Consider the following 16,732-nt stretch of genomic DNA (forward strand, 5'->3'; position numbering starts at 1 on the left):
TGTGCTTGGGAGCTGCCCGCTAGCAACAGCCCTCCTTCACATCCCCGTACTGTCCTGTCTCTGAGCCGCACCAGGCCGGTGCTTGGGCTTCCCATCTTGAGAGCAAACTGCCTACCAGAGCACATGACCAGGGCTTCCTGACCAGCTCCCACCTTTGCCTTTTGCCCACTGTTCTGTATCAAAACTGCTGCAAATTCATCCAGCCCCCCTAGCCTTCTCTCCATAATCCTATCTGTTTCTAGTTACTCCAGCATATTTCTGGCATTTATGCATAAATTTGGTCTGGCTGCTGTTAGCTGTGTCCTTGTTTTTATATTTTGGTTTTACGCTTTGGTATTTTTCACACATTTCTGGCCTGGTTCTCCTCTAAATCAGTCATCCATTCAACAAATATTTATTGAGAGCCTACTGTATGCCTAGGCACTGGGTTAGACCTTTCATCTACTCCAGTGGCCCAAGCAGACACGATCCTTCATGATGAGCAAGAGCTAGACAGTAAACAAATGACTGGACAGATACATTATCACAAAGAGTTTTAAATACGGGAGGAAAATAACAGGATGGGTCATCACATAGATTTGGGGTGAGGAGGTTGGTCAGGAATGGTCTCTCTGAGGGGCAGTATTGCAGCTTGGCCTGAGGCGTGACTTGGAGTGGGCCAGCGCAGGGAGGGTGGGGTTCGGGCAGAGGTTCCTCAAGAGGGTTGTGGAGGGCTTTGACGTGTGTGACTGCAGAAGGAAAGAATGCCTGCTGTCAGCGTCTCTTCATAATGCAGCACGTATGCATGGTAGGCTGCTATTTACCAGATGTCAAAACAAGGGCCTTTATAAAAGCCCCAGTTGGGTGGGTACATTCATCTTTCCACAGCCTTTCTGATCCCCAGTCTCCTGCACCCTATCTGCAGGTCTGCATTCATGGCAACATAAGGCACACTAAAGTAAAAATAGCTGCGCCCACTGACGTTCTCTAAGAAGCAGTTTTTGCAACCTTTTCACTGTTTATGGGAACTTGAGAAATACCTGTGCCTCGGATCTACAGATTGTTATCATTTGCTTATTTGTTAAATACTGTCCAATATTATGTCCATGTTTCATAACTAAGGCACTCACAAATGCAGCCACGGAGAAGCGCCAGGAACGTAACCACATGCACTAATTCAAAGGATAAAAAGGATGCTTGTTAAACAGTCTCAATACTGTGGCAACGGGCTTTACGTCAACTCAAAGATAATTATTACAGATGAGCTGAATAGGTGGTGCAGACGGAAGGCAAGATCAGATGGGGCATGCGGCCCTTCTTACGAAGGCTCTGAGTTATGGACATGATTGAAAAATCACACTCTGTGTCTTGTTCCAAAGACAAGGTCTTATTTTGCTTAGAGGAAAAACCCAAAACAGTATTAGGCATTTGACTCATCCCACAGTCTTTGGGGGCAGATATAGATTTTCCCTTTTGCTTTTTTCCTTTAAAGAACATAATTATAAGTTATGGGATCTAGTCAGTGCCTTCTCTCTCCATCCAGACTTTTCCATGACTAAAAAATTACCTTAATGGCTAAATTGCTTTCAATGCAATAATCATGAATTCTAGGGAGGAATACTGATTAAAGCAATTTACTAAGGGTCTACTTATAATTCTGAATTTCCTAAATCTGCTTAGGATCAGAAAGACCATCTCTGAATCAAAAACCCAGGTAATTGTCAGCTATCCTATTCCACCTAATGACATTACAATTGATGTCTTTGGTCAGGATGCTTTGAGAATTGGGGTATTCTGTGACTTGAATTTCGTAGCTAAGTCAAAGTCTGGAAACTATGTCTCAAGCCTTGTTAAAAAAACTTCCATGAAGCACTGGCCCTCAACAGATACAACAAACAGAAGAAAAAAAAAGAATCCACAGAGAAACATGTAAATGAAAAGTGTAACTGTTTTCTTGGAAAAGAAACAGCTAAAGTTCCATTCCTCTCCTATTTTAAGTAAGAAGACAACCTCCAAACCTGTTAAACACATATAACCAACAATAAAATGAACTTAAATCGGGTACTATGGTTAGTCAAGGAAGAGACCCTAGAAATAGAGAAGAAACAGAATAATGAACAAAGGGAAACAGAAGCAAAGGGAAATAAAGACACGCCAAGAAAAATTACCCAAAAATGGCTTAGGAAAACCAGCTCTTGTCCTTTTAGGACTTTGCCAACAAAGTACATGTTTCATTTTTATAACCATTAGCAAAAAAATAACGATTCCACCTCGGCATTCACACTGAGGACTAAACAAAATTTATCAAGAATTGAAAGCTCTTTACCTCTGACAAAAGAAATTGTCTGAGGGAATTCCCTGGCGGTCCAGTGGTTAGGACTCTGCATTTTCACTGCTGAGGACGTGGGTTCAACCCCTGGTTGGGGAACTAAGATCCCCACAAACCGCACAGAATGGCCAAAAAAAAAAAAAAAATTGTCAAAGTAAAGTGAACCCTCAGGTCATCCCCTAGAAGTGTCGTTTTTTGTTTTTACTCTTTAAGAATTTAGTTTACTGATGTAAGCTTATTGATCTGTGTTCTCCCTGTCTCCTGACCTAAACCTCATAGGCAGGTGAGTATATGATGAAGCACATCTGGATCTTACATAGTCCAGCCCTGCACAGGTCATGCTGTAAGCAATGAGGTCGCCTGTTCCACCTTAGCCAATCAAAATCAAGTATAGCACATTCAAATTCATTGGCCTGAGAACTTCGGAGCACCCCGACTCCCCATGCGGCTGAAGTCCAGAGGTCACTCTGCCGGCAAAAAATGAACCATCTGCTGCCCGCTGGTAGTATCCCCTGTGGTAAAATGTGACACTCCCTTTAGAGAGCCAGACGGCCGGTTCAGTCCTGGGAGCCACTCACTGCCACGTGCCCTCAGCCAGGCCCAGCCTCGCCTGTCAGCGGGGCTAATCACACACGAGGCTGAGCGCACAGGCTTGGGGGGGCCAGCGGTGCTGGGTTCAAGTCCCAGCTTCGTCACTGGCCGGCAAGTCACTCACCGGTGTTTCCTCATCTGAAAATTGCACCCACCGCCTAAGGCTGTCGCGAGGACTAAGTGAGAATGTTTGCCAACTGCTCAGAGCAGTGCCTGAGGCACGGGGAGCCCTCAGCAGACGGTGGCAAAGCCACCACCGTCATAGCTACCACGGATATGACTTACCTAAAAAGACAAAAAGCCAATTTTCAAGTTAATCAAATTATTTCCTTCTAATTATTTCTTCTTTTTCTTCTAATTATTAGTAAAATCATTACTAATTGCTAGTAAAATTATTAGTAAAAATTAACCAAATTATTTCTTCTAATTTCTGGGGGACCTGAGTGGGCCCCTAAACCCCTCCGGCCTATTGTCAGCCCCTTCACTCGTCAACAGCCAGCTAAGGTGGGTGGAGAAGGGAAAGAGAGTTATATTCAAATAACTGGGTCCAGGATGAAGCCACAGTCGTGTGTCTGGTAGGCAACGAGGCTGGGACGCTCGGACCCTGGCCACCTGCCTGATTCCCCAGGTGGGACTTGACGGGGGAAGAGAAGTTCCCAGGAGGAGAGGTTACTCATCGATGAGGGACATCTCCGAGCAGCCTCTGGTGCTTCCTGGGTGCAGAGATCTCCCTCTCTTCTGTGGAAGGGCAGCAGGACCCGCACAGCGGACAAGAACAAGCCACAAGGATCTGGGAGTTCCTGGCCCTTCCTCCTCCTCAGCTCTGTGCCCTTTGGTAAGTTACACCATTTTTTTTTTTTGCTGCACCGCGTTGCATGTGGGATCTTAGTTCCCCGACCAGAGATGCAAGCTGCGCCTGTTGCAATGCAAGCAAGGAGTCTTAACCACTGGACCGACAGGGAATTCCCTACACCGTTTCTTCATGTGTAAATGTGGACGTTAGCAGTACCTACCCCAAGGAGTGTGGGGAGGAAGAAAGGAGAGGCCTCCAACGTGCTTTGTAGTGTCTGACACTGACGAAGCGTTTGGCAAACGGTAGCCATAGCTCTTGATTATTATTACTACCCCACACTGCGGCCCAAATGAACGATGTGTCATTGTGAATCACTGTGACGCAAACGGCTCATAAAGGAAGGGGTTCACAGAGGAGATTCCTCATGGGCTGGAGGGGAATTTCATCTGGACCCTTGGGGTTACGTTGTCTCTTAAAACTCCTGCTTGTCCAGACTCAAAGGATCAGAGTCATCTGTGGACCTCGGGGACCCTCACAGCTGGGATGCTAATGCTTGCCAGAGGCTAATAAGTTGTAGAATCCAAACAGACTGGAAGACAAGACCTATTATGCAGCTACTAGCCTCAGCGTTCTGGGATGACTGTTACAACTTCTTTCCTGCCACCTTAAGGGGCAGCAAGAGAGAACCCTTTCCCTGCCTCTAGCCACTAGAGAGCTGAAGATCCCACCCGGAAGAAGCCAAGACCTTCTGTTCCACATGCCCCTGCCCTAGAGCCACCCACTGACTCCAGGAGCTGGCAAGGGCCCGGACCTGGACTGCCAAGTTGTGCTGGCGATGACCATGGAACCGCCTCAAGGTCAGACCTACCTTGGGAACAAGGTACTGCTGATCTGTGCAGGCCAGGACGTAGGCCTCGGCCCGGCCCAGTTCACTCTGAGGGAAGTGGGCGTTCATCTCGTCTCCATCAAAGTCGGCGTTGTAGGCCTTGCAGTTGGCATAGTGGAGCCGCAGGACTTTCTCCTCGGGCAGGATGCGGGCGCGATGCGCCTGGATGGAGGGCCTGTGCAGGGTGGGCTGTCGGTTCAGGAGGAGAATGTCCCCATTCTTCACGTGCCGGCACACCTGGGGGCACAGGAGAGAACAGGGTGAGCAGCAGCGACTTCGGCAACATCGCTACTATTCCAAGGGCTCACCTTGGCCTGGGCTGAGTGTGCCTTCTGTCTGTCTCAGGTTTTATTCAACTAAATAAAAGGAGAACTTTTAGTCTGGATTGAAACCCTAGAAATCTTTGAGAAATAGCTACTAAGCCCCTCTGGTACTCTGAGAAACAGCTGCTGGCCCAGCAGAGTCCTGTCCTGGCTCTGGGCACAGAGGCATATGCCAATGAGGCTACAGGCTCCTGTCCAGTAATCTCTGTCTTCTTCAGAGATGCATAACCTTTCCGGAGTTTGAATTCCTCTGCGAATTAATCTGAAGAAAGAAAGAGACACATCTGAAGACAGCGTATCTACATATAACCATAAAACTCCTGGTCTGCCAGATCTAGAAGGATCTGGCAGACCTCTAGAATCCCCGCCAGGGCCACATCTGAGTACGTTATTCGAAACATGAATTCCACGTTTTAGAAATACTTGCCCAACCTCATCCAGCAGAGCCAGGACTGAAACACAGGGTTCCTGATTCCCAGTTCAATGCTCTCTGCAAATGTTTTATTGCACTTAAAAATTAATAATAAGTTTAAATTGCATGGTCTTCTGGGAAAGCAATTTCACAACAGATTTTAAAACTTATTTCCTTTTGTCAACGCAAGGTTCTAAGAATGTGCATGTTTATGCAGCAGTGTTAACAGTGGCAAGAACTGGGAAAAACCTGGCTGCCCCACAGAATGGGCATTGGTGGCTAAATCATGGTAGGTACTATGGAATATTATGTAATGATGAAAAAGGATGACTTAACCCTATAATAGTCCTAAAGCGATAGCAATAATGTATTCCAGTAAAAGAAAAACAATCCAGGTGCCATCTAAGGTGACAGGATGAGGCAATTTAAAACCCAACCCAGGGGCCTCCCCTGGCAGTCCAGTGGTTAAAAGACTCCAGGCTTTCAGTGCAGGGTGCGTGGGTCCTTAGCGAACTAAGATCCCACATGCCACGCAGCACAGCCAAAAAATAAATAAATAAAACCCAACCCAACTCTACGGGTTTATATACATGAGGGAAAAGGGCACTTAGATCCTCAGTGAGCTGTTTCTATGCTCTCCTTGAGGCAGGGACACACGAGAGGAAGAGTAAGGCACAGATCATCACCTTTACCTTTATACGTCTTAGTGATGTTCGTGTTACAACGAGCGTGTACTACTTCTATGAAATTTCTTTAAAAGATCTTCAACTATTTCTAAAGAAAGCAAGAAAAACTGCACAAGTGATGCTTACTGTGGGGGAAAGCACAGAAAATACAGACAAACTTAAAGAAGAGAATGAAAACCACAAGTAACTTTACTCCTTAAAGACAACCAACGCTCACGCTTTTTTGTTCCTTACCAATATCAATATGCCACTGGTCACATCCTCCTGACAGAACACCTCCTCCCACAAAGCTGACTTTAGTATAAGGCCCTTAATCTTACGCTATATTAATTACTGGGCTTCCCAAATGATGAACAGAGACGCCACTTTAAAAAACAAATGCAGGGTTCCCTGGTGGCACAGTGGCTGAGAGTCCGCCTGCCGATGCAGGAGACATGGGTTCGTGCCCCGGTCTGGGAAGATCCCACATGCCGCAGAGCGGCTGGGCCCGTGAGCCATGGCCGCTGAGCCTGCGTGTCCGAAGCCTGTGCTCCGCAACGGGAGAGGCCACAACAGTGAGAGGCCCACATACCGCAAAAAAACCCCCAAAAAACAAAAAAAAACCAAATGCATTGGAATTCCCTGGCGGTCCAGCAGTTAGGACTCCACGCTCTCACTGCGGGGGTCTGGGTTCAAGCCCTGGTCGGGGAACTAAGACCCCACAAGCCTTGCGGCACGGCCAAAAATTTTTTTTAAATAATAAAATAAAAATAAAAAAACAAATGCATGAGGCAACTGCTACCCCAATCATTTTGCAGGCTGCCCTTAGCAGCCCAGAGGAATTGTGGAGACTCAGTGAGGCCTCCCCCCATCCCAAGTCTCCCCTAAATTATCCAGCAGATAACCGGTTGGGGGGAAACAAATTACTCCAAGTCTGGTTTCTTCTTATGTCGTCCACATTATGAAGTTGTATCAGAAAGCTGGCTACAGAAAGAGGCTAGAGGTCAACAAGAGATGCTCCCCACCCACCTCCCCGCATCCCTGTTCGGCTGGGCTGACAGTGTCCCCCAACTCAGGGAAGCAGGGAGCACACACCTCAAATTCTAAAAGGCAGTCCTAAAAGCAGCTAGCGGGGAGGCAGTCTCTCTGCTCCCAAGGAATTCAAACCCGTCCTCCCCCCACCCCCATGTCCGTGTTTCCAAGGAGACCTGGATTCTGAGGATTCCCAGGAGTGGCTGCCTAGGGCACGTCACGGAGCCTGAACTGACTTTCAAGGTCTATTTCTTTAGCTTCTCAAGGAAGAAACTGCTGGGACCTGTGGCTTGGGTCCCGAACCCTGGGCTCGCCTCGGATCTGAGTCTCGAAAATTCGAGACATCCTCCAGCGTAAGCAAACCCCACAGCTGGGAAGGCTCGCAGGCCCGGCCAGCAGTCACCAGCCAATCCAAACAGAAGCCCTGGAGCACAGGGTGCTCCCCTCGCCAACCCAAACCTGAGGCCCTTCCTTTCTCTTGTCTCTAAATAAATACCGCAGCGAAAATTAGTGTGCCCCAGCGCCCGGGTCAGAGTTCCCAGGGGCAGAGCCGGAGCCAAAGAGCTGCTCCTGGCTGACCGCTGGGCCGGGAAATGAGGCTTGACCATCCTGGCCACTTTCTACTCCATTTACCAGGCCCAGGAGAAGGGGCAGAGACTTCACCGCCCCCAGGGGAAATGGCTTCTTCCACTCCCCCGTCCCCCTTCTCATCTAACCTGCAGTTTGTCCTTTCCTGGACCTGGGTCTGTCCCTCCCAGTCACGTCACCCGGCCCTTTGGCCCAGGTCATGATCTAATGTGTTCCATAGGAATACATTAACCAAAAAATTACTTTACAAATGAATTGTAAATGCACACATATCTGACTACATATATAAACATTACATATGGCATCATTGAGATTTTTGGAAACTAAAGATAATCACCTTTAGACCCCAGGTCCCAATATAAGGACCACTTATGTTTCATAAGTTCCCTTCCTGTCTTTGCCCCAGGGCCACATCCTCAGGTCAAATGTGGCCCTCACACCTCAGAGCCTCCTGCATCTCATCCTGGACCCGTCCAGTCCACAGGTATTTCCCAAGTGCCTCCTACATGCTGGGTGCTGGGGAGAGTACGGGGCCGAACACCCTGCCCTGTCCTCATGGGGTTTAGGAACTTGAGGTCAGTCAGATGGGGGTACCTGGAGTGACAACATAACGCAATGAGGGTTGGGGGGGTGAGGTGGGACACACCGTGGGGGGGACCCCATTCACGTTGTAAAAGTGGCAAACTGCAGGCCACCTGCTTTTGCAACTAGAGTTTTTTGGAACACAGCCGTATCCATTCACTTTGTACTGCCGTGGCGGCTTTCACGCTACACAGGCGGGGCTGAGCAGCTCCAACAGAGACCGTGTGGCCCGCAAAGCCTAAGATATTTACTATCTGGCCCTTGGTTGAAAAAGGCTGTGGACCCCTGCCCTAGAGGAACGAAGGCTTTGCAGAAGGACGAGTGGGCCACGGCTGGGGAGTGTCGGGGAGGACAGAGTACTCCCGGCAGGGATGGCAAGTTCAAGGCCTGAAGGGGAGAAAGAGGCCCACATCGATGGGACGCCGAGAGGTGGGGCTGGGAGACGAGGCAGGGACAGTGTGCTTGGGATGTGAACTTAGGCTGGGGGACAGGCCACTGGGCCAACCTCACTCAATCTCCCGGCTGCTGAGAACTCATTTCTGTCGCTTCCCACGAGCTGACCTGAGTGTGCAGTGAGGCCAACCTGCCCTCTCCTAAGCCCACCCCCAGCCCCACAGACGCAACAAGGCCACGGGAAGGAAGCTCCCCTGCGCGTCTGCCCATCCTCACTCCCCACTAATGTCAGAAACCCCCGTATTATTTTGCTTTTGCTCCAGTCATAGATGAAGCTACTGCTTCGCTGCCTCATCACAAAGGCCCTGAAGCCCAGCTCCCCCCACTTTGTTCAAACGGCTCTCCTGGGTCACACGTGACCTTCATGTGGACAAATCTGCATCTTCCTTCCGTTTCCTCACTCTTCTTAAACTTCATATTTAACTCCACAAACACCTACTAAGTGCCTCTGGGAGATGCAAACATACTCTGGGGCTGGTCTTGACCGGGAAGAACCCCCCCCCAGCGCAGGTGGGAGACAGATGCAGATACCGAGAGCGAGCCCTCTCTCCCTCGGCGTCCTCCCCTACCTGCCTCCTGCTTCCACAGGTGCCCCCACTGCATTTTCTCTCTGTTGTACTTTGTGCTCAAAGAGTTTAACGCTGATAATTTCATTTCTTCTTTTTTTTTTTTTTTTGACTGCACCACGTGACTTGCGGGATCTTAGTTTCCCGACTAGGGATGGAACCCGTGCCCCCCTGCAGTAGAAGCTTGGAGTCCTGACCCCTGGACTGGCAGGGAATTCCTGATGATTTCCTTTCTTAACTCTATGCCCCCCTAACCTAAGTGCCACATTTCTACCTTTTACGGGAGACTAGCTAGCCCTTAGATTCTCCACCATGACCTCAGTTCAGAAGGACCCAGACACACCTCCTTCCAGGGCACTGGAAACCACGCTTCCTTCTCACCTTCTCTCTTTTACAGCCCTGACACTCAGCCTACAGCCAAGCCCCCCTACTTCAAGGTCCCCTTGAAACACACCCTGCTTTCACCCTCGGTTCCCCTGCAGCCCCGGGCTGGCCCTCAACTGCCTCCTGGTGACTCCAACCTCGCCCTGCACTCCCACCCTGCCCACAGCCCTCTTTGCTTCTCCAGCTTCATGTGGGTAAAGTCACCATCCCTCGTCGCTGTTCCCTTGTGTCCACCACGCCACTCAGCAGCGGTGACACATTTATGGTCTCATTCCCTGGGGGTGCTCCTACCAGGCCGTCCACCCCGAGACAGCAGGATCTCATCCACGGTGGCTGGCAGACTACCTGACCCCACTCTGCTCTCTTCTCTCAATTTTTTCTTCAAAATGTCCTACTGTGAGACTGTTTCACATGCTCGACTTGAGTTAGTAGGAAGATTACCAGTGTTTGCCTTGCTTCACCATAAATTATGAAAAACACACCTTGATTTCTCCTGCATCTTTCTCACAGCTCCTAGCAAAACACTAGGCACTTAAAAATGGCAGAATAATCCCGTGAGCCTGAACACAAACCTCACTTAATGCACGAGAAAAAAAACAAAACAGGTGATTAGATTTGCGTCTGCATGTGCCCCCTGCCACCAAACCAGAAAACGCATGGCCTGTTCCTGCTTGACCTCGGGACAGCGGTGAGATGGAGAGGAAGCAACAGGACAGGACGCGGTGAAGAGCAGCGGGGACCAATGGTCACCGTGACGAGGCTTCCTCTCCCGCTCTGTCCTCCAACCAAAGTTCCTTCAAGGACCAGTGGTCCTCTGTAGAGCTCAAACCCACTAAAGAGAAGACCTAGTCGGCCACTGGGTCTGGACGTGTCAGAGGGCAAGAGGAGGTCTAACAAGCGCGCAAGTGGGTGCGGGAGACACACTCTCAGTCATCCTCTGACTCTGGGCAGTCACCATAAATTAATCCCAAATCCAGTCCATTTCACTCTAGCAACTTCCGCCACTGTTGCCTGGTTAGCCGTTATTTGCTATACCCCTCCCAGCAGGAATGGTTATTATTTGACACAGACACAAGTGATGTCACCCACCCATCTGTCCTCAGCAGACACTGCTAATCCATCATATACTCTTTCTGGTGAAGCCCAGATAAAGCCTCAGGATCCCTTATCACAGTACTACAGGCAAGAACTAGCAGTCCCCCGGAAGTGAAGTATCAGATGAAACCTGTCAGTTTTCAGTTATCAGACACAGAATGTTCCCTTCCTTTAGGGCAGTTCTCAAACTTCAGCATGCAGAGGAATCCTCTGCAGAGCTTCTTACTATACAGATTCCTAGGTTCCATTCCCAGAGAGACTAATTCAGGGGTGGGGGGAGGGAGAGGGGAAGGAACGAATGTGCATTTCCTACCAGCCCCAGGGGTACTGCTGCTCGGAGGACCACCCTTTGAGCAGCCCTGTTCAAGGGCAGCAAATCACAACAGAGTTATAATTAAAGAGCGTTTTTCAAGCCCCGACATGTACCCAGAATTGCGCTGCATGCATGGGATGGCCAAATGGAGTTTTATTCATGGTGTTCAGGCCCTAGGGAACACCCACATCTGGGGGCAGCTTCCCCTGGGGGTGGGGGGGCGGGGAGAGGGAAGGGGAGGCAGGAACTGCTCTCACAGCACTCCTGCATGTGCGCTCACTGAGGCCACAGCTGACAGCCGGCAGTCATGGGGAGCCAACAGCAGGTGGCCGAGTCCCTGACCAAATCTGTCCATTACTCACAATTTTTGTCCCCTGGGGCTTAGGTGCCCCCATGGCTGGTGTCAGGAGCTGTTTGGCCACAGCCTCCCGCTGGGTTAGGCTCGAGGCACTCAGGGCCGTGCGGCTACCATCCTCATTGATGACCATGGAGGCTCCTGGGTGCACATTGGGGCCGTTGATGACCGCCTGCCGCAGTTCCTGAACGTTCCAGGGGGTGACTGGCTGAGGGTAGGTCAGCTTTGTGGCAAACACCTGGAAACAAGGAGTGGATGTGAAAATTCAGGGTGGGCAGAAAGGTTACACGGACCCCCAGATCCGACTCAACAGGCTGTGTTACTTTTTCCCTAAGATGCAAAGGTACTCTCTGAGCCAAGAAGGTCGTCCTTCAGCAAGTAAAGCAGCATCCTCCCTGTGTTTTCCACATTTTTGCAGACCCGCTCCCGTAAGGAAAGAGATTGGGTCTCCTTTTCTAGCAGAGTCTGCTCGAAGAGAGTAATCTGAGTGCTGCAGTTTACGCAGAATTTTTTTTAACCCATTTAAAAATTTCACCATTTCCTGGTCTGCCAATAACACTCATTTAGTCCCAAAAGACAGAAAATAGCATGGAACGCTAGCTTGAGAGAGACAGCAGATACCCACCCTCAAGTACCATTTTCTCCCGCCAACACTTCCCCCATGCCTCCAGCAGCCATCTCTAATTGAAGGTGGCCCATGCCCTGAGCCCAGCCATGCCATTCAAATCTCTTTACTTGCCCTGAGATGAAACTGATTTGGTCTCCTGATACATGAGAAAACCCAGTGCTCCATTTGATACACCGGACCTGCACCACACTCCAAGAAAAATGAATTCCCTGGTTAAGCGAGTTCTGAGCTACTGAATATTAAAACCCTTTGATGCTTCAAAAGGCACATATAAGTACATGAGCAACTCTGAGAAGTCCCAGGTAAAGGAACTTGCTAAATGCTGGCCAGGTCTCGACGTGAGTGGCTCTGTGTGAGAGGCCCTCCCCGCCCCGTGGCCCACTCCACTTCTGCCAATGCACTGACCACTGCCTGACAGAGTGTACATGTACAGACTGTGCCCGACTTAGGATTTTGGGGGCTTTACGATGGTGCAAAAGCAACACGTGTTCAGTAGAAATTGTACTCCCCATTTTGAACTTAGGTCTCTTCCTGGGCTACGAAACGTTGTATGATACTCTCCTGAAGCAGGGTGGGGCAGCAAGCTGCAGCTGGCAGTCAGCCCCGTGATCACGAGGGTAAATAACCCATACACTCAGAGCCGTCCTGTTGTTCACTTTCAGGACAGTATTCAATAACTTAACAAGGGATATTCAACACTTTATTGAACATTATAAAATAGGCTTTGCATTAGATGATTTTGCCCAACTGTGGGCTAACATAAGTGTTCTGAGCACATTTAAGGTAGGTTAGACCTAAGCTATGCTGTTCAGTAGGTTAGGTCCGTTAAATGCATTTTCGACCCATGGCATTTTCAACTTACGATGGGGTTTACAGGGATACAACCCCATCATAAGTTGAGGAAGATCTATACTTGTGTATCTGTTGATGCGTCTCCACTGCTGTAATGTAAGCCTCACAGGGGACATGCTAAGTCTGTCTGGTTCCCTGCTGGGTCTCTAGCTTACTTCCCAGACTTTGCCTCCTCTGCTTCTGTTAACACCTGTCCACAATGCTAGATGAGAAGGGCGTGCCACAAGGAACCAAGAGGCAGTTCACACACTCTGCTCCTCATGGCTATTCTGCGAGTAATACCCCAGGCCACCATGGCCCTGAGGCTTGGGGCAGGCTGGAGATAGGCAGAGGGGGAAATTCAGAGTCCCTCCATTACCAAATGAACCCAGATCCAAGAAAGAGAGGACCTTTGAAGGTGGAAAAAGGAGCAACACTAAAGGTCCCTCCCACAGCCGGGGACCCTGGAGGCACCATGAGGCCAAAGCCAAAAGGGGCAGCCCCTGCCCTCTGTCCAAAGAGAGCAACGAACAGGTCTCCTCCCAGGGCCTCGGACTCAGGAACTTCCCAATGCCTTTCCCTGCCACCTGACCCAGCTTCCAGATGCAAAGACCCCTGGGTTCCCAGGAGGCCATGGGCACCGGACTGGGCGTTCTCTGACTCTTGTCCCCTCCCACAAGAGCCCTTGCCCAGGAAGCCCATGTGTGCCCGAGGGAGGAGGCGGCAGCAGGTGGGAGTCCATCGGAACACTTGAGTTCTGCTCTCTGCTGCTCACCAGTCCTCCCAGGAGAGCGGCAGGGGGACCGTGCACAAGGAAGTGAGCCTCTCCGTGGAGGGAATTAAACCATCTTCTATTACTGACATCAAGGCCCATTAAGGAGGAAGCCGATTAAGGGGCCGCTGCTAACGAGCACCACAGCTTGACGTGGTGGGGGAGTGAGAAAAGGAGGCTGGCTCCTTGAGGAAACACTAATGGGTGGATGGGGCAAACCGCCTACCCCTGCGGATCTGGGAGGATTGGCGATGCCTGCTCTCTGGGGCTCCTCCACGGCCTGACTCCTGATGCCGGCAGGTACACGGGACGGAGACACCCCCCCCTTCCCTCCCCCTCATCCCTGTCATATATTCAATCTCACTAGGAAGGCTTAAAGATTAGGCCAAGACAGGCAGGAAGAAGCTAGGCGGGAGGGATGTACACCCTGCCGTCTGCTTCCTGGTGGCCCGGGAGGCGGGTCTTCCTTGTGGGTAGAGGGTATTTGGAGACCAGGCAGGGATTGAGAGCAACGCTACCCCATGGCCTCAGGGTCCCCTCCGAACAGCTCGTCCGGGAAGAGGCAGAGGCTGTCCCCACCCAAGCCACTGCAGTCGGCCACGTGCCTTCTCCCCAGCCCTCCTCGCCACTCCCATCGCCACCTACCAGCACATACCATGGGAATTCCAATTTCATTGGTGTTGATGTACATGTCCGGGCAGATGACTGAGCGGGCTGCATAATCTACTCGCTTTCCCATCATGTGCTTCCGGAACAGACCATCCTTCTTCTCCAGGATCTTTATGGGGGAAAAAGTCCACAGAAAGCATTACAAAAAAAAAAAAAAAAAAAAATCAAATATGTTTATCATTTTCTTTCTTCAAGACAAACATGTTTACTATTTACCCCCTTTGGCTAGCAATGGGGATCCAACTCACTGCTCACCTGTCTGATGCCAGGGTACTTTTCCATCATTAATTTGTCCATCTCACTATCAAACACAATATTGACGTGGCTCTGAAGGCGAATCCAAATGTTGTAAAGTTTGTCTGTGAGGGACTGGCCTGGAAGTAGACTCAGAAAGGACCGGTCCATAGCAATCGAAGGGTCTTTTTCCTGGCCAAGACACAACCAAGAAAACAGGCGTGATGGAAGAACCTCAAAAAGGCCAGGCCTGGTTCCATTTTTCTTTCTTACTAGAGCTCTAACAAATGATGAGCTCTGGAGTTTGCCTTTATGTCTTTTGAACTTGACAGATCAGTGGCAAAAGTAGTCCTAAATCTCTCTTGTCCATATGCATCAACAAAACATCAACCCCACTACCTATTTACCAGCCCATCTCTTTCTGGGAGTAAAATGAACTCAAATTTCTAAGAAGTCTCCTTCCTTTCCTTTTAAATCGACACACAATTATTATCTCACAGTTTCTGAGAGTCAGAAATCTGGGCACAGCTTAACTGGGTTCTCTGCTTCAGAGTCTCCCCCAGGCCACAATAAAGGAGTCAGCCAGGGCTAGGTTCTCATCTGAAGGTTCAACTGGGGGAGGACCCACTTCTAAGCGGACACGGCTGTTGGCAGGATTCAGTTCCTTGAGGACTACTGGACCAAGGGCCTCAGTTTCTAGTTGACTGTTGGCCAGAAGCCACCTTCAATTATTTGCTGCATGGGCTTCTCCAACATGGTAGCTTATTCCCTCAAAGTGTGCAAGCCAAGAAGGTAATGGATGTATCTGGTAGCAGCAGCTGAAGTCCCCTGGTATCTAATTCTTAAGGCAACGCTAGAAATTCTTCCCATATCAATACTCTTCTTATGTAGCTCTGTTATCCTGCGGGATAACTGATTCTCATATGGAGTTTCAGCTTTATTTATGGTTTTGAAAAACTTAATCCAAAGCACTCATAAAAATGCAGGTGAAGTAATTTCTTAAAAGGAAAAATGCTTGCCTTATGATTTCCTGTGCCATCAATTAAGATAAAGGCTATGTCAAGTTACTGGCTGATCTCCAGGCCTCAGTGAAATATTTAACCAATCCTTTCAATATTTCTGTCCCTGGCTCTGCCTCTTCCTCTTCTCCCACACCTGCCCAGGTGACAGGCCTTAAGGCAGTAAGCTGCCCTAGAGCACCACCTACTGACACTGTCTGGTCTCAAGGGGCTGGGTACGGGCACAGGAGAGAGACACATGGTCCTTTGCTCCAGGGTGGGTCAGATGAGAGAAGAAAGCTGCCAGCACTGAGAGGAGGGAAAGCGGAGGGTGGGGGAAGACCCAGTAAATGAGGATGTCTTGGAACCCATTAGTGATAAAGTGGGCTTGTCCTCAATCCTGAGGAATAGCAGGGTCTTCTCAGTTACAGAGAGGACAGGTCTATTTTCTGTTCTGGCAGAAGGAGCCTCACAGGGAGAGATGGTCACCTACATGATGACAGAGGCCCTGTCAGACTAACTCACTTCTTATGGCGTCACCTGACTCAGGGCCATGTGACTACTTGTGAAATGAGTGAGACCCTGTCTCACCTTGTATATTCTCGGTGCCTGGAGCGGCGCTAGCCCACCCACACAAGGCATTCACGATGCGTGAGAGGGCCTCCATGGGAATGGGATGTTGGGTGCAAGTGTGGGAAGAAACAACACACCCTGTTAATCAGATGGCAGGAGGGCACTGGGACTTCAGGTAGCAAAAGGACCTCAGGAATCAGAGAGGACACTGTTCATTTCTGCAGAGATTTAGCTTTTTCTCTCGGACAAAAGGCTGCCCTAGTTTCAAGGGATGTCAACGCAAAATCCTTAGCCCTGGTCACTGGAGCCGGCTATCCTAAGGCCTTCCCTCTGAAACTGAACTAGGACCTGCAGATGGCACCTTTCTCTAATACTGAGGATTTTTAAAAGCACATTTGCCCCAGCAGATCAGAAAACTTAAGCAAAAACAAAGAAATCCCAAGCAGAAGGGCCGAGTAACGCAGAGCATGGGCGTCCGGGACAGACAGTGGCGCCACCTGGCGACAGGCCTGTCCCAGCAGGGGAAGGGAGCCTGGAAGCCCTGACTATCTACTCAAGGCTGAGATGGTCCTTCCCATTTGCATCCAGAGAGCATCTTAGAGATGGGAAGGATGTCAGTGATCTCAGCAAACTTCCTGAGCGCCTGATTCATCTTTATACCCACCGAGGACCTGGCCCACT

The 16,732-nt window shown here is 49.8% G+C and overlaps 1 protein-coding gene across 1 annotated transcript in view; it reads right to left on the bottom strand.

Moving 5' to 3' along the window:
• POLR1A (RNA polymerase I subunit A) overlaps positions 1-16,732 on the bottom strand; it is a 76,181-nt gene that overhangs the window by 39,420 nt on the left and 20,029 nt on the right. The window contains exons 10-13 of the mRNA XM_024743882.1: positions 14,502-14,672; positions 14,233-14,355; positions 11,354-11,584; positions 4,561-4,815 (exon numbers count right to left, since the gene is read on the bottom strand). Coding sequence (XP_024599650.1) covers positions 4,561-4,815; positions 11,354-11,584; positions 14,233-14,355; positions 14,502-14,672 — 780 coding nt within the window. The remainder of the gene's footprint in view (positions 1-4,560; positions 4,816-11,353; positions 11,585-14,232; positions 14,356-14,501; positions 14,673-16,732) is intronic.

The sequence above is a fragment of the Neophocaena asiaeorientalis genome, unplaced genomic scaffold (genome assembly GCF_003031525.2).
Source record: "Neophocaena asiaeorientalis asiaeorientalis breed wild unplaced genomic scaffold, Neophocaena_asiaeorientalis_V1.1 scaffold114, whole genome shotgun sequence".
Lineage (NCBI taxonomy): Eukaryota > Metazoa > Chordata > Mammalia > Artiodactyla > Phocoenidae > Neophocaena > Neophocaena asiaeorientalis.